The sequence below is a fragment of the Aythya fuligula genome, chromosome 13 (genome assembly GCF_009819795.1).
Source record: "Aythya fuligula isolate bAytFul2 chromosome 13, bAytFul2.pri, whole genome shotgun sequence".
NCBI lineage: Eukaryota > Metazoa > Chordata > Aves > Anseriformes > Anatidae > Aythya > Aythya fuligula.
This window is the reverse complement of record NC_045571.1, coordinates 14,791,419-14,818,870: the sequence shown is the minus strand read 5'-3', so window position 1 is coordinate 14,818,870 and position 27,452 is coordinate 14,791,419. Positions and strand designations below refer to the sequence as shown.

General features: G+C 50.1%; 1 protein-coding gene across 7 annotated transcripts in view; it reads left to right on the top strand.

Moving 5' to 3' along the window:
- Positions 1-1,289: 1,289 nt before the first annotated feature.
- ATP11C (ATPase phospholipid transporting 11C) overlaps positions 1,290-27,452 on the top strand; it is a 58,797-nt gene continuing 32,634 nt past the window's right edge. For 5 of the 7 annotated variants that reach the window (XM_032196312.1, XM_032196318.1, XM_032196317.1 and 2 more), the window contains exons 1-5: positions 11,175-11,620; positions 19,376-19,495; positions 21,150-21,239; positions 25,692-25,772; positions 26,804-26,911. In XM_032196312.1, the coding sequence (XP_032052203.1) occupies positions 11,579-11,620; positions 19,376-19,495; positions 21,150-21,239; positions 25,692-25,772; positions 26,804-26,911 (441 nt within the window). In that variant the 5' untranslated portion in view covers positions 11,175-11,578. Of the gene's footprint in view, positions 1,347-11,174; positions 11,621-19,375; positions 19,496-21,149; positions 21,240-25,691; positions 25,773-26,803; positions 26,912-27,452 lie in introns of those variants that run through there. The other 2 variants (XM_032196314.1, XM_032196315.1) reach the window with 2 other exon arrangements.

The window sequence follows — 27,452 nt, the reverse complement described above, 5'->3', positions numbered from 1 at the left end:
GTTTGGGGCCAATTTTGCTTTTTCTCCGCGAGGACATCCTCGGAACGGCCACAGGGTGGCAGGAGAAGCAAAGACTCCTCTTGCCCTGCCGAGCTATGTGCAAGAGCAGCGGGGGCGAGCCTGTGCCCCCACTTCAAAGCAGGGGCTGCAGGACAAGGGGGCTGTGCAGCATCCTTGTGCTCTGCCCGGCTCCGTTGCCTCTGCCTGGAGCCCCCTGCCCGGCATCTGAGGCCAGCCGAGGTGCTCCCACTGTCGGGGGTCCGCTGGGGCTGGATGCCTTGGGAAGGGTGCTTTGGGGAAGGCCGTGAGCAGTGCAATTCAGGCTGTTTGGGGTGTGGGGAAGCCCAGGGGATGGCCTCACTTCCTCCGTGCCTGGACGGCTTCTGCTGAGCCAGGGGTTTTTGCTGCCCCCGGGCCAGGCTGCAGCAGCGGGGGAGTGCTGATGGCCTCGGTTTCTCTGACGTCTTTCTGGGGAAAATGAACTGTCTGCTGCTTAATCCCGTATCGCGGCCCGAATCTTGCATTTTAATGCAGCTTTTAAAGATGATGACAGCAGCGTTTCAGGCTATGCTGTACAAAACGCTCCCCGTCTGGTTTGCAAGTAAAGCGTAGCTGCAGGGCTGCTCCTGTGGTGCTGCTGAGACCAATTTCCCCTCCCAGCTTAATGACAGGGAGCTGAATAACCGCGCCTGCAGGGATAAACACGGGGGGGGGAATTTCTGCTCTGGGTGAGCCTGGTAGGACGTAGCCTTTGGAGGCACGAAGGGGCCTGGTCCTAAAGTTTTGCTGGGCGTCGTTTATCAGCTCATTGCCCGCTGCAGAGCGCTGGGAAGCCTCCAAGAACAGCCACGGCTGCTGTGTTCGGCTTCCACTCGTTATTTTACAGCGCCGCCCGGCATTGTTTGCTGGTTTCCTCTATCGTGGCTCTGCTTTCTCGCAGGTAGCGGCAGCACGGGAGAGCTGCCCCGGGGCTGGGGCAGCAGCAGCGTGGCCCTGCCGGGGGTGTGCTGCGTGCGGGCTCAGGACGGAGCAAGGGGGTGGGCAGCGCTGTGCTCCCCGCAGCACTACAGCTCCCAGGCTGCTCCGGGCACAGCGGTTCCGCCTCCCGGGCGCGGCCGGACAAAAGAGCGGCGCGGGGGCGAGGGGAAAGCGCCCGGCGGCGGAGCCGAGCTGGGCCGGGCCGGGGAGCGCCCTACCGAGCCCAGCGCCCGCAGCGGGCCGGCCGGCGGGGCCCCGCGGCGGGCATGGTGCGCGGCCGGCGGCGGGGCCCGCGGGCAGCCTGAGCCGGGCCGGGCCGAGCCGAGCCGGGCGCTGCCGCGATGCTCCGCCGCAGCCTGAGCCGCCTGGTGAGTGCGGGGCCGGGGGGCTGGAGGTGATGGTGGTGGTGGGGGGGGGATTTTATTTCCCTGCGTTGGATTGCCGGGGCCATGAGGCGGCTCTCGGCCTCGTGCTGCTTGTGCCAGGCTTTGCTGCGAGAGCCCAGGGGTTTTTTTTCCTCTTTGCAAAAAAAAAAAAAAAAAAAAAAGAAAAAAGAAAAACACACTCTCCCCCCTCGGGAAAAAAAAAAAAAAGAAATATTTTTATCTTTTCATTTTTTTTCTCTCTCCCCCGAAAAGGGACTTCCCTGTGCACGGTGGCAGCCCATGCTTTCCGGCTGGGTGCTGAGTGCCTCGTGTCCCCGGCTAACACGCCGAGCACCCCCCCCCGGGGCCGCATGAGCTGCTCGGAGATCGCACCGTGACCTCACTGCTTGGAGCGGGCTCCGTAATTACTCATTTTTTTTTAATTTTTTTCCCTCCCTCTTCCGCAGCGAGTGTGGCGGACCCGGCGTTTTGACATCATTTCGGCAGCTCCTCTGTGTTTCGTGCTGTTGCTGGTTGCGCAGTGCGTGGCTGCTCCTGCTCGGACACACACACACACACACACACCCGTGGGGGCCGGGAGCTGCTTGCAAGGCACCCTGCACCTGCTGGCACCCGGGTGTTTGCCAGGGCAATGTGCCTGCGAGGGGCAAAGCCCCTGGAAAATGAGTTCTTGTACTGGGGGATGGTCTGGGGAGAGCTGTTGGTGCTTTTAGCACAAGGGGCTGGCTTCCCTTTGAAGTCGGGAGGTTGCACGACAGCAGCGCTGGGAGCACAGATGGTTGGTTTCTGTCTTTTGCACTTTGAGGTTGCGTTTTAGTTCAAGATTGTGGGTTAGCCCCTGCAGAAAATGCAGCTCGCGTTTTACAACCCTAGGGACAAATTCATCACACCTGATCTCCGTGCCCCAAGTTCCTGACTTGAGGCTTAGCTCTGCCTGCTGCTGTGCTTTTCCTACCTGTACCTACTCGGAGGCTTTCTCTAACGCACATCAGCAGGTACTTGAGGTCTGAAGCAGCTTCTGGTGCTACCGAGTTCAGCTAAAAGCTCCTTTGTGTGGCTGCCTGGTGTAGGCAGGTGCTGGGGAGCTGCAGAGGTGGCGGTGGGATCCCTGGGTGCCTGGTGGTATCATCCTCATGCATGAAGGAATAGGAGGCCTTTGCTAAAGCTCAGGGGCAGCAGGCTGTTGAACGCCTTTCCCAGCTTTGCAAGTACAATGAGAGTGGCAGCGTGCTGTGCTTGTTATCAGGCAGGTGCACGTCCCCGCCAACGCGGCCAGGACTCAGGCAGATAGTGGCTCTGCTCTGCCCTGTCCCCAGCCCGTCTGGGTTAGTCAGGGCCCCTCCTGCTCCCTGGGAGGAGAGGGCTCCATGTGCATCTCCCCAGAGGCCACAGGGGTGCCCTCAGCCCCGTGGCCGAGTGCATGGGCAGCACAGGGCATAGAGACGCTTGGGCTGTGGCACTGCGGGAAACTCACTGCAGTTACTGAGGGCTGAAGGTGATCTGGCACTGAGGTGTCCATAACGATCCTCTGACAAATGGTGTCGCTTCTCCCCGGTGTGGCCTCTGCCAGAGGCTCGTAAATGCTAATGGATATCAAACATATGGTTTTCAGGTGTATTTCACAGCTTATGGGTGATGAATGTTTCTTGCCGTGCCAACATGGCCATTCCGTGGTTCTGTTTTTCCCTTCTATAAACTTCCTTATCCTGCATAGGGTACGAAACGGGATGCTGACAGAGCGAGAGGGGAGATGTGTGTTAGGGGCTGTGCTGCTACTCCAGGATACAGATGTGTGCTTCCTGCAGGAACAAACTGGTTTCTGAGCTTCAGTTTACACCAGTGAGGTCACTGCTGTCAGGATGAGAATCGGACAGGACCGCTGTGGGGAGGCAGGATTGGATTGCCACGGTTAATCCACTTTAAGGAGATACTGTCAACTAGAAATACAACTTCAATTATCTTCTGCGAACAGATTTTGGCATTGGGGTCTCACTTATAGCCTAGCTCTGCGTGCATCCCTTTAGTGGGAAGGCTGCAGAAGTGGATGGGGTGCCTGTGATGGCAACCAGGGGAGGTCTCCACGCACAGTGGGGTGAGCGCAGCAGGTCCATGAGCAGCAGCAGCTTCCTCCCAGCGCGCCTGGAGGTTGGAGGCGCAGGTCCCTGTGTGGCGGATCAAAGATAACGTGCTTTTCTCTTAATTACCTTCCCTGGATTCTTCTGAAGTTGCAGACAGCCATACCTCCGGGCCACAGCTATGAGGCTGTGGCTGGCAGGCGGGGAATCTGGATTGCCAATGTGGCGGGGTTAGCACGGGTTTGAACTTTGTAAGAACAAATGAAGAAACCCAGACAGAGAAATTACTCATGACCCTGTTGTTGTTGGCTCTTAGAACGTTTGCTTTTATTTAAGAAGGACTCCCTTGTGCAGTCAAACCAATTTTATCGTGTCTTTGTCTTCCTGCAGGTTGGTGATGATAATGTCTCACCTGCCTCCTCCCTGGGTCTCAGTCCTGCCTCTGCCACATGGCTGCTAGCAGCCCACAGCTCAGGAAAGTCAGCCTGTCGCTGGAAAAGCAGCCTGTCCCTCGCGTGTCCCTGGTGCAGTGCCTGAGGCCAGGCTGCTGCTTGTTATTGGAGAGGGAAGGTAACCGGGTTTGCTTTGTGCAGCCCTTGTAGCAGGCTGTTACTTCTAATTTGCGTGCGTAGCGCTGCTTTAATGTGGAGGTTTTCCATCTGGGGCTCATTTTATTTAATTACAAAATCGCGTGCAGGCTGCTGCAGAGCGGGGATGCAGAGGATGGGTGTGCAGGAGCCGGGCTCATCACCTGTGGCTGCCAGCCCGCTCCCCTCCGTGCAGCCCTGGCTGTGCTCCACCACCTGCTCTGCGTCCCCCAGGCTGAGTTTTGCCCGCTGCTGGCGTTAAACCTACAACAGGGGAGTGTGCAGGGGAAGTCTGGTGTTGCAAGGTTTGGGTGGGGGCAGCCTGGGTGCATTTCTGCTGCCCTGCCCCACACACCCAGAGCCCTGAGGCTCCTCCACCTTCCCCAGGGCACAAAACCCTGGGATCGGAGCGTTTTGTCCCATTGTGTCACCGAAGCTGTTGCTGCCCAGCCCCTCTCACCTTTGGGGAAGAACAAAGACAGAAGAAAGGCCTGGGAGAAGGCATGTGTTGACTCTGAGAGGCGTGTGCCAGAGGTTGATGGGCTGATTAGATCCTGCCTGGGAAGCTGTGGGGCTCCTGCAGTAGTGGGAAGGAGCAGGGGCAGGTGGGTGCTGCTCCTGGGGCCGGTCTCACCTGATGCTTTGCAGGAGAGCAGTGCCCCACAGAGATGCACTGAAAAAGCAGAAAATGAGGAAAAAGCCCAAAGTCCCTTCTTAGAAGGAAAATAACCCCCCTGTGTACACAGGGGGGCAGGTTTCGCAGCAGCAGGGTGCTGCTGCCCTCAGCCGTGCCCGGCTCTGGGGGGTGTGGGAGTGCAAACTGTGCCGGAGCACGTGGGGCGGAGGGTGCTGCATTACATGCTTATCTCGAGTTTTTGCAGCAAATATGTAATAGTCTATTCCGGGACGTGGAGCACATCTGCGGTTTTCTTTCACACTTGCTTTTTTTGTGAAATAGTGCGAACCAAACACTACAGCGTGTGACTGCAGTTCCTATTCTAATAAAGAGGAGCAGAGGTAGGAGGAAGAAGTCTTGAGAATCACTTTTTTTTTTTTTTTTCCCATTCTGCTGTGCTAGCACCTCGAGAGCGAGGCTGCGTGTCAAATACCTTGTGTACGACTGCCAAGTCGAGCATTTTGCTCTCATTAAAGTGACAAAAACCTGCAAGCAGCGAAGGCTGGGTCTGGGCATGCGGCGCTGCGGGGTGTCCCTGTGACACCGAGTGGCAGTTCTGCTTGACTAAATCCCATGCTTCAAGAGAGCATGGATTCTAATGAAGCGACTAACTTCTCCTGAATAAAAGCTTTGTTGCTGGAGTTTATCTTGTAGTGTCCTTAACGTGATAAGGCGGTTTCATGGCTCAGGGTGAGTTCTGCCGGCAGCAGCCACAGCGCAGGCTGCGTGTTACCGCAGAGAGGACACTGGAGTCTCAAATCGGGAAGCTAGAAATAAGGAACAAGTGCAGTGGGACAGCCACGTGGGCTGGCATGGCTCGTGATGCTGGGGCTCCTGCTTTTCCCTTTGTGTTTTTTTTTTTTTTTTTTGAATGCGGGGGAGTGTGTTGCTCTCCCACGGTGCAGACCTGTTCGGTCAAGCAGTGAGCCCCATTTTTCCCAGCTCCTGCTTTTGGGTATGTCGTACTGCCATATCCGCTGTTATCTGATGCAAGGTGGGACTTTGCTCCCTGGAAGGCTGTTGGAAATGTGCTTATGGACACCAGGGAGAGAGGCTCCCACCTGCTGCTGGGGCGCAGCCTGCTCATGGGGAGCAGCCCCAAGAGGCCCCGTGCTCCCTAAAAGTGTGAGAGCTGGGAGCAGCCTCCTGCTTGCAACAGCATCACTGCTTTGGGTCGGTGCCTGCCAGCTGCAGATGGTTCTTTCCAGGCCTGAAGTCCCCTATCAAGGTCCATACCCTGGAAAACAGGAGTTTCTCAAACTCCTGTAACAGTTTCTCTTTAAAATTGCAAAGCTCCTAACTGGAGCCTTATCGTCCCAGAAATAGCTCAACCATTTGGCTAAAAATAAATAAATTCAAACAAAACAAAGAAAAACAGCCTCGGACAAGCAGCTGTATGGAAGTGTTCAAGTGTATAGTTAAAGTCCAGAGAGGTAAGAAACTACTGTGAGGAGGGGCTGGGCAGCACAGGTCAAGCACTGGTGGTAAAGTGGTGCTACCAATTGAAGTCCATTGTGCATAGCAACTTTTCTGCTGAGATCTAGATGTGTGCAGGGGCTGTATTTTATTCTTCACTTAAAACCCTTTCTGTCTCCAGTTGGTATTTTGCAAAGAATAACAGTGATTTGCTGGGTTGTACAGACAAGGTTTGGAGCTTTGCTTCGCACTGAATTGCATCCGTAAGCACGGCAATTTGCTTTTAACAATGGAAATCGTAAAAGCAGACAGGCCGTCTATTAATAGCAGGGTTTTCAGACTTGTCTTTAATTTCATCCTGTTGCCCTTGGTTTATGCACTTCCTTTCTGATTAAAGCTCCTGCTTTCTGTCTGTAACGGCTTATATCCTCGCTGCAGGGGAGGCTGGCTTAATGCTGAAATGTTAGCTTAAGTAAAGCTGCCTGAGAATGCCCTGAAACAAGGGGTGTGCAGCCAGTGACCGCGCTTCCAGCCGTGCAAGCTGGCTGCCTGGGAGCATCCTTCCCCCAGGATGCCATGTGCAGAAGCCCCCGCTGCTGGCTGTCAGTTCCCCAGGATGCTGCGTGCGGTCGGAGGACTTCTGCAGGCAGGAGGTAGCCCTTGGGTCACGCTGCCTAGGAAGGGTGGATTATCTGTCTCCCAAGAAACTTGGAAGAGGGGTCATTCAAGTGTGCTGCTAAGCCGTTTGTCTTTCCCAGAAAATGTTATCTTGGGGGATTTTTCAAGGGAGTTCTTGGTATTTAATTGTGTTTGGGATGTGGTGAGGCTGGTGGGAGCCGCAGAGCTTTCCCAGCACCCGTCGGTGGCCCTCTGCTGGAAAGTGTCCACCACGGCCCCGCTGACGGGTCAGGGCAGGAGCAGGCTGCAACCCTTGTGCTCTGCTGGCACGATCTGTCCCGAGGTGAGCTTAGACATTACCTTATGTGTGAGTTTAGGTTGAACACCGCTTCTCCTGGTACTTCATCTCGGAAATATTTCTGTGCTTGCTGAGGCCTAGCAGTGGGAAGGATGGGCTGGTTTTTGCCCAGCAGTTTCCCCGGTGCTGCAGCCCACTGAAAGCACACAAGTTGTGGACTTTAGCTGCTTGGTTCTCTCCTCAGCCAGTGGACTTGCATCAGGAGATTTGAGCTTTGATCTCTACAAATGATTAAATACCAGCACAGGCCAGCTGGGAGAACTGCGCTTGTCATCTGCAACCTCTGCTCCTCTCATCTCTGGTGAATAGGCAGTGCCTTGCTTGGTCTCCACCATTTGAATTACTAGGAGATTGTAGGGCTGTGACCACCACCAGCTTTGGGGTGTGCAGCTGTGGCTCTTCTTGTTCCTGCAGGGGATGAGCAGGTGCTGCTGTGGAGTTTCACACCATTGTGCTTCTGTTAATTGTGAGCGCTGTGGCAGTGATTTGTGGTGGAGCATGCCGTGCTCAGACTGCTCCTTGCCTCTGGGACACTGTGCCCATCAGAGCGTGTCCTGTGGCTGGGGACTGGGAGGGGTGATGCTAAGTCACTTATGGCAACAATAACATCAAAATCATTGAGGTTGAAAAAGACCCTCAAGATCATCAAGTCTGTCTATTAACCTAACACTACCAAGTCCATTAATAAACCATGTTCCTACATCCACGTGTCTTAAATACTTCCAGGGATGGTAACTCCACTGCCTCCCTGGGCAGCCTGTCCTTACCTATAACCACATTTTTCCATGAAGAAACTCTTCCTGAGATCCAATCTACCCCTCCCCTGGTGCAACTTGAGTGTTTGCCTTGCATCCTATCTCTTGTCACCTGAGAAAAGAGACTGACACCCTGCTTTCTGCAGCCTCCTTTCTGGCAGTTACAGAGAGCCATGAGGTCTCCCCTCAGACTCCTTTTCTCCAGAGTGAACTGCCCGGGCACTCTTCCTCAATCTCTCCTCATAACGCTCGTTTTCCAGGCCCTTCACCAGCTTTGTTGCTCTCCTCTGCACACCTAGCTGCTCTTCCCTGAACCTACCCCAGCACATGGGGTTGTTGTGACCCAAGTGCAGCACACGCACCTGGCCTTGGTGAATGCCATACAACTGGATACAGCCCATCCAGATCTCTCTGCAGGCCCTTCCTGCCCACATCAGTGCTCCCACCCAACTTGGTATCACCTGCAAACTTTCTGAGGTTGCACTCGATCCCCTCATCAAGAGCACTGATAAAACTATTAAAACTGGCCCCAGTAATGAGCCCTGGGGAACACTGGTTGTGACCAGCCACCGACTGGATTTAACTCTGTTCACAATGATGCTCTGTACTCTGCTGTAGCTTTGCTCTCCTGTGGCTCTGCACCCTCTCAACAGGATGGCTCCACTAATGCAGTGCAGCCCTGCTGCTCTCTAACCACTGTGCTTCCAGTGGACAGTGGGATATGAGCGCATGGGAACAGATTTTGTAAAGCAAGAAGGGGATAAAAGACAACACAGCATTGTTTCTGTATTTTCCTCCTTTGGGCATGTGGTTAGGGTGGTGGCAGATGGTCCTGTGGATTTTGGACTTCGCCTTCAGGGATCCCAGCACCACCAGGTTGTGACCAGAAAGTTATCTAGAAGCTTCCTTTAAAGTGGCTTCGTCACAAGTGAGAAGGAAAAACATCAATACGCATTTAAAATCTCCTTTCACGGACTGTCCTGGATGTGAAGTTGCTGCAATAGCAATAAGTTGGCTTTCAAAATGTTCTGTACTCTTCTGCTTTATTGTATCTTGTCATGCTGCAGCAGTCAGAGACTGTAATTGAAACAGGGAACTTTCTTGAGCAGAAAACACCTCGTGCCACTGTTGTGGGGATGAGAGCCCCTCAGCAGTGTCTGTCCTGTGCTTTCTCGAGGGCATAGAGCTGCTGCTGAAGTGTATGGGTGTGAAGTGCCCAAGTGTCCTGCTGCTGGGCAGGGAGGAGGTGGTCCTGTCCTGCTGCAGGGGGTCCACGGTGCAAGCTGACTCTTGAAAAATACATAGAAAAACGAGGAGCTGGCCAGTAATTTCATGAGTACAAGTAATACTGCAGTAAGAGCGAGTCCTTTAAAAGTAGTTTAACCTTTCAAAAATTGAAATAGCACAAAACAGAGCCCTGCAAATCAGTGTGCTTTGTGGGATGAACGTGAGTCGCTGTGGTGGTGTGTCAGGATCGGGTTGTGCATGTGAGAGCTGCCACAGGCCAGGCTCCCTGTGACTGGTGTGTAGTGTGGGGGTACAGCGAAATGTCCTGGTCCTGTTCTGCAGGGCTGCATCTTCCTGCCCCATGGCTGGGCCATGCAGGGCCCGTTTGCTGACCGTCTGCAGCGGCTCCGAGTGAAACTCCCCAGGATTGCACTCCCAGATGTCAATAGAGATGTGCATTTAAAAAATCTTTCTGCATTAAATATACATGCATTAAGTATATATGAATATAGATGCATTAAATATAAATAAATAGATGTATTTGCTTATGGGTTCTTCTTCGGTTTAGCTGAAATCCAGGTTGGTGAATGCTGGTGGCTGGTGCAGGGCACCACTCGGGTTGCATCCTGTGCAGCTCGGGCAAAGGATGGGGCTGGTACAAAGGTATCAGTCAGGGGCGGGTTTTTCCTCCTCTCCTTCCTCATTCAGAAATGAAACCGTTAGTAAAGCCTCAGTTTGTGTGCTGGCAGGGGATGTGCCTCCCTGAGGGGTTTAGCTGAAAGTGATTTGGGGTTAGCTCTTCAGGTTGATCCCTGGCTGCATGGGAGGGGCGCCCTGCACGGCTCAGCCTGGCTGCTGTGGGATGTGACTTCGCTTCTTTTTTGTCTGTTGGTTGGTGTTTGGTTTTTGTTGGTGTTGGCTTTTTTCGCCCACTTTCACCAGTGCTGTTGCTCATCACGTCATGCCGTCAGGCAGTAAAGGGGGCAGGCTGGTGGAGCAGTAACCATACAAAACAGGAGCTGCCTCCTTTTTGGCCGTGCTCGCATCTCGGTGCTTTCTGCTGAGAGAGCACGGCTGCTCTTCAGAACCAGTACTCTGTAAATGGCTTTTTTAGCTTATTATGCAATATCTAAAAGTTGTGATTTGCAGTAAGTTCAGCTGTCTTTTTGGGGGACCTGTTGCATCTTGCTGACCGCAGGCATTTTTTCAGAACTTCAGTCATTCTGTTTGAGGTAGAATTTCAACTGAAGCCAGTTTAGTCTAAAAAATCATGCCCACTCCTGACATTAAGCTGTAATTGATAGCATTTGTAGTTCAGAGACATTTGTTCCGTTCTCCTTAATGAAAGGTTAATGCACTTATCTTTGATATGGCTGTTTGGAAAGGGCTTTTTGTTTTTCTCCTGCAGCTGAAATCAAGGCTAAGCACCTGGTGGGGCATTTTGGGGGTGAACCAGGCTTGTTACTTTTGTTGACCAAGATTCCTGTTATGCCTTTTCTGTAGCCTTGAACAAGCAATGCTTTGTTGTAGGCTTTTTCTCGGTGATTTCAGCCGAAGGTTGCAGGATTTGTGAGTGGAAGAGTCCTTGATCCAGCCCCAGTCTTGCTCTCGTAGGGCTATGTCTGGAGGGGCTGGTAAATTCTTTCTGTTTATCTTCAAAGGATAGGCAAGCAGTTGTCTTACCTGGCCTTATCTTAAAGTATGCCGTGTACCACTTATAACATTTTATAAGCCTATCATGAAGTAGAAAACAGTGGCAACACTTACTTGATAGATAAATATTTTTTGAAATATTGTGGCAAATGCACAGATCTGCAAAACAAGCACTTTTTTTTTTTTCTTGAACAATACAGGATACGTAAAAGCTGAGTAAGGTGTGCAACAAGCAGGACTAGATGATATAAAACATTGCTTTGCTGTTGCGATCCAGGCTATTTTCAGCAGTAATAAAAATTAAGTGCTGCTAGACTACGGTGAAGCTGTGCTCCGCTGCCTGCGTTTCAATTGGCTTGGTGGCGAGAGGGAGGGGAAAATCTCACTGCCGGGAAATTAAATGAAGGGGAAAAAAAAAAAATCCACTTCGTGAGCAGCCCTGCCATCTTTTATGATGATTTCCCTGTAATTCCTCCCCGGGGCTGGAACAAAGCACGGCCGCTGGGGCTGGGCGGTGATGTAACGTCCTGCGGGGCTGGGGCAGCCAGGATGCTCGGCCGGGGCTGCACAGCCCAGCCTCGGATGCAGCGTTGATTTACCAGCACGGAGAGCGCTGTTTGCATGCTGGGTTTTTGCTCTCTGAGTTGTGGAAGGGGGTTGCTTTTTTTTTCCCCCCCCTTTCCCTTACTTCCAGCTCACCTTTTCTGGTGAATGTTTGCTCAGGGAGGGAGCGCGGTGAGGTTGGCTGCGATGGCCAGAGGGCTGCCGTCCCTGCGTCGGGCAAATTAATTTTGTGGAGTACCTCGTTCTGAGCGCTTTCTGCAGGGTGGCTTCTTCCAATGAAGTTGAATGGATGGAAGTGGGACTTTCCACTTGACAGATACCATTCCGGTAAGTGCCGGGTGGGAAGCTCGGATGCACAGGGAGAGGAAACCTCGCGTGTGAAGGAACTTGTCTTGATAACGGGGAGGATAACGGCGCCCTTGTTCCTTTCCCTGCCTATGGAAAGAGGCTTTTGGGTCAGGCAGGGTGGGAATGGCTGGGCTGCATGTGCCGTGAGTCACCGGGGCCATGTCCCAGCCAGGCTCCTGCCCCGCTCTCCTACACACAGCAGTCCAGCCCGCACCCCACTGGCTTCCGCAGCCGTGGCTGATTTGCACCGCAAGCCCTCGTGCGCTGAGCCTGGCACCCACGGCCATGCACCAGCATCCCTACAAGCAGCTGGCTCAGTCCCCTGCTCCGGGAGGTTTCGGTTCCCATGCATGAGCTGATTTCTTCCCCCCCGGCTGCCGTACAGCTGGTTGTGCTCAGCCTGGGGGCTCTGTCAGATCCTGCTGCTGCAGATGGGATAACGTGTGCTGGGCTGGAGTGACTCTGCGGCTGCATTACCCAGCCTGACAGGAACAAGAGCCAAAAGGATTTCCTGAGGATAAACAATTATAGGCCACGTGTTGAGGGTTTCTCTCTCGCTGGGCTAATTGCACTGCTCCGCTGCCTAGTGTAGCTGCGTGTGCAGCCTGGAGGAGAAATCTGGTTGCTGTAGTGACCCGGAGGAGAAAATACTGCGGATGGGGTCTGGGGCACCTGGAGCTGATTCTGCCTGGGAGCGAGGGCTGAGCCAGGTGATCTCTCCATTTCATCCCCCTTTTTTTCCCCATGTTACTTCTGTAGAAATGTTTTCCTGTGGAACAGCAGAGGCAGGTTAGAACGCAACAGCTTGAGCTTGTGTGGAGGGGGAAGAACTTAATATGGAGCAGTCAGAGAGAGCCAGCTGTGCCCCTGGCTGCTCTCACCGGGGGGCTATGCCCGAACCCCCCACGTGCACAGGGGCTGCTCACCTGCAGCCCACCTCTGAACCGCTGGCAGAGCTGGAACAGGGGCACGGGGTTAAAGAAGTGTCACCAAGCAGAGAAGCATAACGTGGCATTCAGATTTTGTTGTTTGTTTGCTTCTATAACCGAAGAGCTCAGGCTTTTGAAGGAACAGAAAACAACTAGAAAACCAGCAAATTATAGCTCTTCAGGCTGATGCAAGCACTGACAGTTGCAAACTTGGAGCTTTCTTTTTTCCACTTTGCTCTTACACTAATTTTTGTCAGGGCAAATCACTGCCTGTGCTCTGACGAGCTCGCTGCCTTTCTAAAATAGCTGCTCCACAAGCAGACGTGTGTGCACAGCTTGAGCTGGGGAACGGAGAGGAAAGAGGTCCGAAGGAGAGAAGACCTCGCTATATTTTCTTTGTGACTGCTGCAAAAGCGTTTAGGCTCTTGTTCAAAAGCCTTTTTCTGTTCTCTGCTCTGGAGTGTTCCTGTGATGCTGAATTTGAGATGCCAGCAGCATGCTGGTCGAACTTTTATTTTGGTCTGCCAAAAAAAAAAATAAAATGCTGCAGCACTGTGAAACGAGGGTTTCGTAACCCCAGCTGCCAGCAGGGCAGGGGAAGAGCTGAGGTCCTGAAAACTTCCAAAGGGCAGTGGTTGTGTTTGAACAGTAGCAACATACTTTCCACAAAATAGCATCAATTAAGTAATGCTTTCCCAGTCAGTATCTGCTGGCTTTGGTCTGTTTGGCTTTCTGCATCACATACTACCCCGACTTTCTGCGAATAGCTGCTGAACTGAAGCTATAATTACAGACGATGTGGCATATTTGCTGGGAAAAATGCAGTGTTGTGTGATTCGTGGATTGGCAAAAAAGCACCCAAAAAGCACTTAGGCTTTTTCATCCCTGCGGAGGGGATGGTGCTTCGTCTCCCTTGGGACGTAGGACTCGGGACTGCACAAACCGTGCCCTTTTCTAACCTCCCGGCTCTTTCTGTAAATCAAACTACCGGGTTTGGAGGAAGAGAGTTAATTAAAAGGCAGCAACTGACCACGCAGAGCCGCTGACCGAGGGGCAGGACAGCAGCTCCTGCGGGACGTGCGGTGAGCTGACTTGCCAGTAGGCGAGGGCTGAGATCCCTGTGGTGCCCCAGCTGCTAGCACAGAGCAGTTCGTGTCTGTGGGGAAGCTCTCCAAGATGCCAGGAAAGGAGGGGACTGGGTTTGCCCGGTAATGTAGCACTTTCAGAGGAAGCAAGTGATTTGTGAGAGCCGGTAACTTGGGCACCACTGCTGCCAGCTCTGTCCCTTGGGCCTGGGCAGAGCTTTTTCCACCCTCTGCCCCATGTCTCCCCGGCTGGGCTGGGAGCCACGAGGTGATCCTTTGTATTCCTGACCGGTGTCACCACCCTGTGGATGCGCAGTGTCTGCAGAAGGCCCAGATGAGCCAGGTCTGCAGATGACCCATTTCTCCTGGGTGATTTTCCGGATGGTAACTGAGGACTGTGAGGGGATGCATCCAACCAGCTGCCCCTCCTGGGTGCTAGGGGCACTGTGTCTGTCCATCCATCCTTCTGTGTTTTCAGAGGATAGTCTCTTCCACTCTCTTATTTCCCCACTTGCCAGTGTGTGCTGATGAGATGGTGACCCCTCAGCCAAGGGGAGGAGAGGCACGTCTCCTGGCTCCTGCTCTTGTAGCAGGTAACACAGCAAGGGGCTATCATTAGGAGAAATAAGGGTCACTGCCTGTCTCTGGCTCCTCTTGCGGCAGATTAATCAAAGCTATAAGTGCTCTATTTCCAGGCTGTCTGGCACAGCTCGCTTCCCCGTGTGCTCTTAGCAGTGGCTGGGACAGGACCCGTGCCGCTGGCGCTGCCGCCCATGTGTGCGATGCTCCCCGGAGGCTGGGCTGTGCTCCTCTGCTCCAGGAAAGGGCTGGCTGCCTGTAAAGTTTCTATCTGGGGAAAAAAAAAGTTTGGATTTCCTCCCTCCGCCCTTCTTAAATCTTTCAAGTAGCCTTTTCCCCTGTTCTCTCCACCCTGTGTTGCTCTCCGGGCTTTTCATGCTGGCTTTATCTGCAAAGTTAGCTTTTCTGGGAAACTCGGCCAGTTGGGCTCTGCTGTTCTCCAGCCCGTTGTCCTTGCTGAAGGTGGCAGTGACCTACCCATGGGTGCGTGCAGCAAGGCGGCACGTCCTTGGAGCAGAGAAGAGGCAGGAACGGGCTTGCCTGGCTGGGTCCCTTTGTGTCACTTGGCTGTGCACGGACTTTCATTAAGAAAAAGGCGATTTGAGTAGGTGATGCTCTGCTAGAGCACGCCTCGTCATTCCTGGTGGGGACAAAGGGCAGGGTTTGGGAGTCAAGCCCCGTCGCAGCATGGTTACGTGTTGACCACGCTGACCTCACTCATGGTCAAGGATTGTTGGTCCTTTCTCCATGCCTTTTGCTCCTGCGTGTTGTTCTGCTTGGTCTGGTGGTTGGCGGGACGGACCCACTGAGCACCCCTCTGGAGCTGGTTTGCCCCGTGCCGTCACTGTTCTCTCCCCGCTGAAAACATCCATAGGAGCTTTAGCCTTCGTGTTGAAAGGGCACTTGTTTAAACACCAGCATTTTGCTGTCCTATGGTACTGGCCATCCCTGCTCCCCTGAAGGACACCCAGCAGAAGTCACCTCACCAACAGTGAGCCCAGGCAGGCTGTGCCCTGCTCCCCTGGGCATCAACCAGAGCAAGCCCGCCCCGAGCTTTGCTAAGCTTCAGCTGACTTTCTTCTGGACCTATGGGCTCTCAGTGTTTGAAATGCAGCATTTTTTTTCCCCCGGGGACTGTTGAGGTTATCAGCTCTCTCCCGCAGATGTAGGGGAGGGTGCGATTGATTCGGATCGATGGAGTTCTCTCCATAAATCAGGAGGGCTGCCTAACATGTGGTCCGTGTGGGTAAGCAGAGCCTTCGCTGCTGAATTATTAAGCGTTGTGTCAAAGCATGGCTTGTACTCGCAGAGAAATGACTAAGTACAAAGAGTAATATAAAAATTGGCAAGGAGAATTTCAATTAAAAATACATCGGTTGGGCACCAGGACCGAGCGGGCGGGGGAGTCGGCGTGCTGAGCGACTTTTTTCAGGCTGCCTGACGGTTTGGGGAGGTTATGTTAAATTTGTGGAAGCTTTTTAAAATCGTACGTGTGTTTTTCTTGGTTCAGCGAATAAATGAAACAGAACAGGCTGTTTTGGGAATTGTTATTTTTGCTGTTGTTTGTTTTTTTTGTAAATCAGGTTGCCTTCTCCACTACTTCTGTGGTAAATGGAACAATACAGGAGAGATTAGACTTTAAACTATTCATGAGATCTAAGCCAAGTAATGTGATTTAATCTTTCTTCTGCATATATTTAATATAAGCTGTGATTTCATTCAAATGGTTGAGCTTTGTACTTGAACAGTATAATTATCTCAGGGTTTACCAGATGACTTTTTTTTTTTAATGCCTGTGGGTTTTGTTAGATCTGTTTCTGTGAGTTATTTGTCTTTACTCTGTGGCTTGAAGATATCTCCAGCACACATGAAAGGAATTCCTTTTGATTAATTTTTTGGTTGAGGTGCTTGCTGCCACTATAGTGGGGAAAAAAAAAACAAACAACACATTTGATTTACCACTTATTTTTCTGAACATGAGGAAAGCAGGCAGCAGAGCCACTCGTTTTCCCTTCTTGTTTTCTGTAGCCCATTTCCGTGAAGCACAAGCTCATCTTGTGCTGAACTGGGTTACTCCGTTAATTTTTACCCAGGTTTGCTCATTTTTGCCAAGGTTACCGTTGCCATGCCCTGTACTGGTGCTGCAGTAATGTCCACAAGTGTGGGGGACCTGGCAAAGAAGGGGCTCTCCTGGGTGCTGCTCCCGGCTCCCCCCGAGCCCGCCTGCCCTGTCGGAGTCACGGTTTGAGTGGGAAGGGCAGAAGAGAGGTGGGAGTTGCACAGATGGAGAGGGAAAGAGGTTCCAAGGGAGGCCTGCCCAAATTCAGGCTGAGGGTTTAGGGAGCGCTGGGAGCTGCAAACCTAATCCCTCTGGCTCGAGTTTGTGTTCTGAGTGCTTCAAGTCATAAATGCCGTTTGTTAATTAGCCGCATCCACAGACTATTGTAGCCCCAGCCATGCCCTGGACCATTGCCATCAGACAGTACCTGTTTCTAACTCATCCAAAAAAAAAAAAATGTGGTAGCAAAATGCCAAGCCTCAATTGACCTGTCATGGGCTTATTGACAGATAGATAGGCTTTTAGAATTTGGACAAGGTAAGAAAACAGCTATTGTCCCTGATGCCTTTTTTTTCAGAACTGCTGCTTATGGCAATACGTGGGCTTTCCATAACGTCAGTCAATCTCGGTTAAAATAGCCACTGTAAGGTACGGGCAGGTTGTGTTACAACAATATTTAGAAGAGAGATGCCCACCCGAATTCCCTATGGTGTGCTGCTGTGTGTGCTGCCCTGCATGCATGGCCGCTGCCCCAGGGCTGACAGCAAAGGTGAGCGGCCAGCTCGTGTTTATCCTAAGCATTTTTTGGCTCCGTTTTTTGGACTTGGTTAACTTAGTTAACACACCATAACTAGGATTTTGGATCTCCTCTGCTGCGGGGCATTGCACACTCCATATTCCATGTTTTCCATAGCTAAATACCAACAATCTTGCAGAGTAACTGCATTTGTAGATTTTTCCGGGGGAGTTTTCCCAGCCTCTGCTCCTTGTGCTCAGCCATTTGTTTGGCAAATCCTCACCTCTCTTGGGTTTCCCGGTGCTCTCCCAGCAGCGTGGGGCTGCTGCTGCAGCAGGCGAGGCAGGGAGCTCCTGGCTTTTGGTGAGGTTGCTGGTCCAGACGATGTGCTGTTTCCCCCAACCCCAGCATGTGGTGAGGGGAAGCTGGGAGGCTGGAGCTGAAGGCTCGCCCTGGCTGCCAGCCTGATCCCATTTTGGGAGTCCCTCTGTGTGGCAGAGGTGGGAGGCTGCCGGCTGCTTCTGCTCCTCTGCATCCTTTGCATTTTTGGCACCTGCCCTGGTAGGGCTGCAAAACAAACAGGATCAAGGGTTGGGAATGAATGGGAGTACAGACAACATCTGCTGGTGTTTCAGCAGCCCTGCCGCCTGATAATGCCCTTGGACTATGAACAGTGACAAATTCTTTCCTGCTCATGTTTTAAAATCCCCAAACCTAATTCTAAGAAAACCTCAGCCTGGTCTAATAAGGCCCCCTTTTTTCCCCCCCATTCCATATCCTCTTAACGGGTATTTTAAATTCACTTTATAATTTTAAGTCCAACCCCGCAAAACACACCCTGGTGTCAGTCTGGTGCTACTGCTGGGAGTCAGGGTGTCGGAAGGACAAAATACTTTGCTTGTAACCTGCATAACCACAGTTATGAACTGTGGTTATAACAGAACTATTTTAATCCCATTGTGTTGAGCCGTCTTGGTTTCGGCTGAAGCTACCTGTGAGCGGCTCTCTTGTGCTGTTTGCTGCTCCTCTCTCCATCACCTTATTTTAGCAGAAGGCCTTGAAGGCAGGCGATGCCCACCTGGGCAGAGGCATCCTGAGACAGGCAGGGCTGGGAGAGATGCCCCGGGGAGGGAGAGGCTGTAGGTATCTCTTGCCTTGCTCCAGGGATGTGTGTTTGTGCCACAGCGAGTCCTGCACCCCATGCACGGACACTGAGGTTTGGCATCAAGGTGTCTGTGGTGCACAGGCACTGCTTGGTGCTTGGCTTCCACGGATTCTTCCCTCGCCTGACCCGGATCTGCCAGGCTATAAATACTTCCCTTCCTGGTATTCTCTTATCTGTCCCCTGGCCACTGCTGAGCGAAGGGCCTGTCGTTAAGCCCCTGTGACACTGTGACAACAGGTTATCATTCCCTTGTGACATCTCATTCTGCTTTAAAAGCAAACCAAAAAACAACCACAAACCCAACACCAAACGAACTTACACAGGCAAAGCAAGCAGCAGGATTGCTCCTCCTGTGCTGTGTGACCCGGCAGCAGGGTGCACCAACAGCCAGGGGTGACCTGGAGATGCCCGGGTGTGCTGAGGCTGCCTCCAGCTTTGTGCCTTAATCCATTTTTCTTTTGGCCTTCACGGGGGTGATGCACATGGGGGCTGCGTGCTTGCTTTTGCCCCTGTGCAGAACAAATGATGCTGAAGTGATCGGCCGCTTGAGGAGACGAGCCATTAATTCTCCTGACGTTCTGTTGACATGACTGGCGTGTGTATAAAAATTAAAATGTATGCTTTTTCTTATAAAATAGGCTTTCCAGGCAGTGAGCTTGTGATGTGAAACTGTCTGCTTCATTATTTGTGTTTTTACTTTGGATGCAAAACCAGCAGAAATACACCTTTTTTTAAGTTCAGTCTGAAGTCTGTATGCCCAAGGGAGGCAGGGAGATGTTTCAGGCGGGCTTGAGGGTTTGGCAGGAGAAAAGCGCAAAGGAGGGTGCAGCTCCCACCTTCTGTGGGATCTTGGGGAGAAGCCTGGAGCCTGTTGAGCCCCAGAGCTAAAACTGCTTTTGTGCAGTCTGTGCTGGCATGAGGAAGGGTTTGATGTGTGCAGGAGGGGGTCTCCACACAGCCACGGGGGCTGGGGGTGGATGGCTGGCAGCAGTGGGGTTCCTGGGCTGCTGGCTCAGCTTTGCCTTGGTGTCTCTGAATTATTCTCTCGGTCTTCCTGCTTTTGATGGGGCAGAGAAGTGGATTGAAGAGCAACATGGTGAAGCTATAAGCTGTTAATATAAATATTAGATTTTTTTTTTTGAGACAGAAGCTAAATTTTCCCTTTCCCATTGCCCCAACAGTGTGCCGGGGAGGAGAAGCGGGTTGGTACGCGCACCGTGGTGGTTGGGCACCGGACAGTTTCGGAAACAGATGCATACGTGGCACAGAAGTTCTGCGATAACAGGATCGTCTCGTCCAAGGTGAGCTGTCTCTCTGCACGGGTGGGCAGCATGCGTGTGTTCCCTACACGTGTGCATCAGCCTGATCTTACTTTCCAGTTAAGTGCAGTACAGATTGTGAGATGACAGCAATTTAGGTTTGTGAAAGAGAGTGGGGATTATTTTGTAAATGGATAGATTCATGTGATTCACCTATTTTTTGTTTTGTGGCTTTTTTTTTTCTCTTCAACCAGGACAAAAATAACCATGCTTGGCTTATTCCTTTAGAAGAAAGGGGAAACATTCATGCTGTATTAATCTAGCTTTTGTTTATTGTGGAAAACTGTGATGACACCCGTCTGCCTTCTGCTTAGCTTTTTTCCATGACATTCATGAAGCTATTTCAAAAGATTTGAAGCCAATTCAAGTAAAATATCAAGCAAGTGGCATCCAATAGTGTCAACACAGCTGGATGCATGTTATGCTGCTTAGGAGTCATGATGCTCAGCATACTGCTAGGCTTCAGTTTTACTGTAGATGAGCTGAAAGGGTTTTCTTTCACTCCTTTTTTTTTATACAACTTGGACCTTGTTTGTTTTTTAAGACTCTATGCTGTGTGCATTTATATTGCAGGCAAGTTTGAAGTCTAAACACCCTTAACGTGTGTAGCATTCCCAGTGACTTTTCCTTGACATGCAAGAGAGTCCTTTGGAAAACACTTTCCAGTACTTCAGTTCTATTTCTGATAAACTGTTTGTTTTAGCACTAATTCTGTAGCTCTTCTCTGGTTTATTTTTTAGTATTGTCTTTTTTCATTTTTATTTGCTTGTCATGGACTGTTCTTACCTGACCAGTATCATTTTTTAATTAAATGAATGTTGGCCTTGAGACTTGGCTGCTTATTATTCATTGTTTATTCAAGGCACACTGAAAGATCACATATTAGACCTGTTATTTTCCACGCTGTTCTTCAATTCCATGTTTTCCAATGCAAATGATTCAGCAGCTGTCTTAAAATGATAACGAAGCACAGCCTAATAACAGATTTGTATGGGCAGCATGACTTTTTTCTGAGCAGAACAGCAACTCCAAGATTTAATTTGGAAAAAAATCTCTGCACTGTGCCTTACTTCTTTGTTAAATTGTGTCTCTTGAAATGCCTACGTAGAAGTTGCTTCCTGAAACAAATCCCATGGTGTTTATCTTCTTTTTCCTCTACTGTCTCCAGCTGAGTGGTTTGGGATATTTTAACAAAAGAGAAGCAGTTGACTACTTTAAAACAAACAAACAAAAAAGCCCCACATTATTGCAAAACACTTTCAACTGTGTAATGAGCTGGTGGAGAGAGCCAGAGTTTGCGGTGTGATGCTGGAGGTGGGAGCTGGAGCTCGGCTGCATCGCAGCACACAGCTGCACCAGTAGCAGCAGCTGCCTGGTGATGCTGGGACCTGCTGCCTTGCCTTGCTGGGAGGAAGAGGAGGCTGTGGCCCCAGCTGCAGTTTCAGGGAGATGACGGCAGCAGTTTGTGTACCTGCTGCCACCAGTTTGTTTCAGTTTAAAGAGAAAACTCATTTCCTGCTCTGTGCAGATACCTCCCATTTTGTAGTCTGCATCAAATGCTGTGTCTTGGTCTGTTTGTGTTGGCATCTGGTAAGCTGCAACATGCCCAACAGCTTCTGTTCCTCTCTCTCCACAGTACACAATCTGGAACTTCCTCCCGAAAAACCTTTTTGAGCAGTTTAGGAGAATTGCCAACTTCTACTTCCTTATCATCTTCCTCGTGCAGGTAAGATGCTAGGGTGGTTTTATTTGTATATTGTTTGTAAGCACAGATGGAACAGCAAGAATTGAGGTTCAAAACTTACTCTCTTGGTGTTTGTTTTTTTTTTGTTTTGTTTTGTTTTTAAATTGGAAGCTGTGTTATAATTCTGGTAAGCCGTTCAGCACATACTAACAATTAAATATTTGGGCCTGGCTGAGGCAGTGTTCGAATGACTGCCGAAATGATTTAAAAACCATTTAACTCTAACCATTAAGATCAGTCAACCAGTGAAAATATGTATGTTTAATGCTGCAGAATTAAGATCTAGTTTTTTATCACCTTTATTACTTCTGCTGCATAACAACGTGCATTTTCCCAGGTTATGTGATGTTCATACATCTTATTTATAGTGACTTTCAGGGCAGCCCAGGGCAGAGAGGCAGTACTCAACAGAATTTGGAAGAGGCATAGCATGTGCTTTGGGAATTTGGAGTTTCAGGATGCTATTCTCCACAGACAAAACAACAGATTTTATACACAGATGAGCCTTATCTCTCTGCTTTGTGGCTTTGCTAAGGAACAAATTCTAAGCAAACCTGAATATTTGTTTTTTGTTCTGTCATCCAAAAAGAAAAGCAGGCTGTCCAAATGCATTTGGGGGAAGAGGTGGAAAGTTTGGAAGAGTCACCACAGTGCTTTCACTCACCTCCTAAAATCCAATACTCAGACCCAAGGCTTAGTAGACAGCTTACTCTAGGACTAGAAACAGGCATCCGAACTCCTACCCCACCAACCTCAAAAACAGCACTGTAGAGCTACTGCAAACAGCCTGATCGTAGACGGCTTCTCCAGAATTTTGTTGATTCAGGTCTCAGGGTATCACTCTCTCTCCTGGTGTGCATGTTTAAAAGACCTCATTTTTTTTAACCTGACAGTAAAGAGTTATGGTTTACAGCCATTTCAGTGCCTGCCGCAGAAATGGGGGATCCTGAGGTAACGGCTGTGCGTGGCTCCTCCTGGCAGCGCTGCAGGAAGGCCAGCTCACCCTGGCATCAGCTGGCTCTCGGCCATCGCTTGATTTCACTGGCACTGCTCCCTTTTGTCAGAGTGAATTTGTAACTCGCCTTGTACTGAAGTGATGCCCTGGAGGCAGAATGCCCTTCTTGTGGAGATGGCCATTTAGTGACGCAGCATTGCATTTTGTCTGCTGACCCTCTGGTCGGTAAGAACACTGTATTCTTGATCCTGCTTACAGAGCTCCCTGTAGTTTAGCTGCTTGCCCATTTTAGACACGGATGCATGCAGGTGAAATAAAAGCCTTGCTCTTCCTCCTCGTTGTAATCCTGTGACCTGTGACTGCCTCTAAAATAAGGAAGCAATCCTCATGCTCCATTAGAGAGGGAAAAACAAACCCAACCAAACACACTCTGGCAGCACTCACCGCCCCATGAAGTAGCTAACAGCCCTTGGTAATCATTGTCCTGGAGCTGCTGGAGACTTCACTTACCCTAAGAAAAGCACTGAAGGTAATTCCACTCACATAAAATATCAAGGGTTATACCTTAGTAAAACGGCATCTATAGCTTAAATGTTGGTGTTTAAATTACTTAAAATTATTAGAATTGTCGCAAGTGCTGCGTTAAGGGTGCAGTATGGCAGCACTTGGGCTGTTCTCTGCACGGTGGATTTGTAGCTGAGCAGTGTGTGCCCAGTAAGCCCCGCTGGGCATCGCCTGCTGCATCTCCTCTACCTGCTGTGACTCCAAATACAGCTCTTGGTAGAGAGAGAGGAAGAGAAAGTACACACATTAAACCTAAGACGCTAATGAGTGCACTAACAGGGATATGAATAACTGTTCTGTTGCTCCATCTATTGCAACACTCAAAGGAAACGAAGTCAACTCCTGGAGGAGACAGATGGTCTGAAGTAAGTGTGGTCAAGGTGTATTTGTAGAGGGACCAAGCTGATAGCAATCACCTTATTTAGGAGGTGCCAGGGATAAAAAAAAAATAATAATAAAAAAAAGTGTTCTTTTAGATAGATAATGATGAATTCTGGATTGTGGTCTTCAGTATGGTAAACAATGAATTTGGGAGAAACTGTTAAGTAACAGAAGGATTTTGTCACTCTTAAGTGGATCCAAATTAAGCTGTTGAAGTCCTAAAGCATGTCAAAAATAGCTTCAAAGGAGTCTGCCTTTGATGTTTTGGCACGCTGCTCTTGTGTCCCTCTGCTTTCCACCAGCAGTGAGAGGCAGAAGAACCGTGTTGAGCCACAGGCTGCGTACAGAGTGCAGTAGCGATCTTCAAGTGTATAAATGAGTTATTCCAGGGACTCTACCCACTACTTGTGTTCATACCTCTGTAATACAGCATTTGTGTGGACAGTAATTGTACTGTTTGTTTAAATAAATACATACAGCTGCACCTTGTCTGGTGCAGAAAACTCCCATGGGGTAGCAGTGGGAGTCTCAGGAAGCCCAGGGCAGGTATCCTTTCCCTCTGCCTTGCTCTGCTTAGCTAAAAGTTCCTCTTGTGTTTACAAGATCTGTCCACTTCTAGTAAGATAAATTTTGGTTGACTGACCTGCACTTTGTGGTGCCTCTTCTAAGAGGCCATCTGGACGTGCAGGGCTTTGTGTGATGTGTCTGTGCAATGCTTTACACCATCCTCACTTGAAGTTCTCCAAAGTCTGGTATCCATTTGAGTGAAGCAGGGTGTTGTGTTCCTGGAAGTATTTGTTGTGTTTATCTTGGTTTGCCCTCCTTCTGCTTACCTGGCTACTTGTGATGTAGCTGTTCTCAGTTTGGGTCCAGTCCTGCAGGGTAAGAATACAACGTGCAGCATTTCAAAGAGTTAAAAAATTCCACATGGCTTCCTCCCAGCTGATAAGAGCGGTTCTGTGCTTAACGTGGCTTTTAACAGAGAGCCTAAAACAACAAACACGCAGATGCTGTTTGTGAGCGTGCCAGGGAAGCGCAAACAAACAGAGCACGACAAAGTCCCTTTGTGGGGACACAAAGCCTTTCTGCTGAGCTTCCCAGTCCCTTGTCGTCATAGCTCTCCGCATCTGCCCCTTATGCTCCCATCCTCTCTGGGGATGCCAGGAAAATGGCCAAATTTTTGTGCCCTGATTTAAAGGTGCCCCAGGGGAAACCCTTGGGGTCTGCCCTAGTGGCTTTGGTCCCCGCACAGTATTTTGAGTGACGCTGCAAGCATCACTGCTGGCAGTGCCTGCTGGCAGGGAGCTATGAGATGTGCACAGATGGATGGCTGCGTCTCGGCGCAGAAATTGTTGGGGCTGAATTCTCTGTTTGCTTTTGGGCTGCTGCCCTCCTGCTGCCAGAATGATGCATGCATGGAGCAGCTGGGGCAGGCACCTGATACCTGCCCTGGGCAACACCCTTGGGCTCACCTGCCATGAGGTGAAAGGCTTTTTGTGTTGTCGTTTGGGAGAGGACACCTTCATGATGAATCTTTTCAGTGGGCAAACAGTGCAGCTTTTCCTGCTCATACGTGAATCCCTCCTAATTATGAACCTCTTCTGCTGTTCTTCCCCTTCAGGCCAAGTCATGATGCAGTCAATAGAAACAGTGGTTTCCCACAGCCCAGAGGTTGTCTGAATGTTGAAGGGGCTCTGCTGGGCTTTGGTCTTAGGGAACTGTCTTTGCCACAGCGCTAGCTCAAGATACAACAAGCACTGCACCTAGCTCAAGGACTCCAACTATTGACCTGAAGGCCCTTGCGTGGTCTTTGTGCTGTTTAAATCATGCTCTTAACTCCACGTTTCAGAGCTCGAAGGCTAAATGTTAATTTCTGTTTTACTTAAGTATTCATGTGCCATTACACAATATATTTCCTTGGTAAATTGGGCTGGTGCATGTTGCTTTTAACCTCTCGGTGTCAGTGGTTCAAGAGGACTGGTACTGCCCTTCTGCTCACAACTGCCCGTGTTTTGGGGTTTGGTTGTTCCCCCCCTTCATGGCCAAAGAGGAGAAGTGGTCTTCCTGAGGTGTTTTTCTCTTCGCGCATTGCTGCTGCCTCTGCACCATCCTCCTTCCCTGCCTTTGTCCTCTCCAGCACACCCCATGGCAGGAGGAGACTTCTTTGCCTCAACACTTGAGTGGCTGCATTTTTGTAACCCATCACCAGCAACCCTTTCATCTAGCCTTTTACTTCCCATGAGGGTGAGGTCAAACTGAGATTTTAAACTACTTCTGAAAGACTTTTTCCCACGTGAGGACATCCCATGGCCTTCAGGAGAAGGTGTATCTGTCTTGAGATGGAGGAGAGCATCCTCAGGATGCCTTTGCTAGCCCTTCCTGTGTGCCCCTTCCTTCCCTCCTTCTGTGCTGGGGTGCGATAGTACACTTTATATCCAAGTGTGCCAAGCACCCTTTTACACCAGTGGCCAGAGCTTTTGCTTCTTCTGTTGCCTGAAAGCAAGTTGTCACCAGTATGTTCCTTCTGTCCGCAGGTGATAGTGGACACCCCAACCAGTCCGATAACCAGTGGCCTTCCTCTCTTCTTTGTCATCACCGTCACAGCCATCAAACAGGTAAAAGCAGTAATTTGGGGAGAGGAAGATTGCCTTCCTGTAGGGATGTTCTTGTGCTCTTTGGGACATACGATGGAGAAAAAGATGAATGTATATTTGAATATATTCAGAATATCATCAAAATGGGCTGATAAGTTTGGTAACCCCTTCAAGAGCTCAGATGTGTGTATTGGTCCTCTTCAAGAGAGACTGCACGCTGAATATGGATGCTGGTGTGTATTCTGTTTTGGCAATGTAAAACATCTCTATATATTGTTGAAAGCAAACTGTGGTGGATAGTAAAGGTTACCACTGTGGCTGCCTCTCTAGTTCTGCCTTTACTTGAATTTTTCTTCTCTTTTTAGAAATGTTCTCTGACTCTTTGCAGAATACAGAGACGTGCTCCAAATATAGCCTGTGCTCCGCTCCCTTGTTAGTAAATGGAAAAGACAGGTTCTGTTCAAACTCAGTCTTGAAACTATGTAGTCCTCTTTCTTGCAGTGCTGAGAGACCACTTTCCTCCCATCATATGCACATGTGCCATTTTAAATTTCCTACTCAGAAGTATTAAATAATAAAGTAAGTTTCTTCTGCAGGAGCCAGAAAGGGAGAGCGAGAGTAAAATCCATCTGCTTCAAGTATGAATGTTTTATTCTTTTAGTGAAGACAGAAGAGGAAGAGTCTTGTCCTGCGTTACCATAGTAGAAAGAGTCACAGGGTGCTAAGCGTGTTATTCATATTATCAGTATGTTCTTGCCAACACTGAGAATAATAGAAACATGTTACAGTAATTTAGCTGATCGTTGCATGCACTGCATATAGATTATTTTTATGTTATTTTAATCTGTTCCGAATCTGTCAAATATGCATATGAAGTTTTTAAAATAAATTGATTCAGTTTGAGCTGCTCTGGTTGATGTTTAGTCAGGCATGAAGGAGTTTTTAGGACTGTTAAACTTTTTTTTCTCTCTCTCTCCCTCTCTCTCCATCTCCTATTTCATTCGTTTACTTGCTCTGTTACAAGTTTGTGTTGCCTGTATTTATGTGCCTAGGGATATGAGGACTGGTTGAGACACAGAGCTGACAACGAAGTGAACAAGAGTACTGTCTTCATTGTTGAAAATGCAAAGCAAGTGCAGAAGGAGAGTGAAAAAATCAAGGTAATCGTTAGTAGAGAAGTCACATGTAGTTATGAGGGAAATGGATGGGGCACTAGGGTGGGTGATAGGCACTGGTGCCCGCAGGAGGGCTGTGCTGCATTCTTGCCGAGCTGCACAAAGTCTCTGGCTTTTGCACAAGATGCTCTGAGAGCCCTTCCCTGTTAATAAGTGAAGCTTCCTTTGTTTGACTGCTTTTGAGAGGCTGTCTTACAAAAGCTGTGCCAGGGCTGACAAATGACAGATCTGTCAGCGTTCTGCGTTTGTCTGGGACAGGCAGTCCTCTTCTATTTCCAACTCTCCCAAGGACACCAGGAAAGCACACTAGCTTTGACATAAATTTATCACCCAGCACTTCAGATTAGTGCAGAGTCTCTGGCTTCATCAAGATTGAGCAGAGAAATAAATAATAACCTCACTGCACGGGCAGTCTGTGTTGGTGCTGGGTGGGATTGACCTGTTGGGCTGTGGTCCAGTGCTGGGACACATGCCCACCCCGTGGGCATCGGGGCTGCCCAGCAGGCTGCTGGGATGCTCAGAGGGG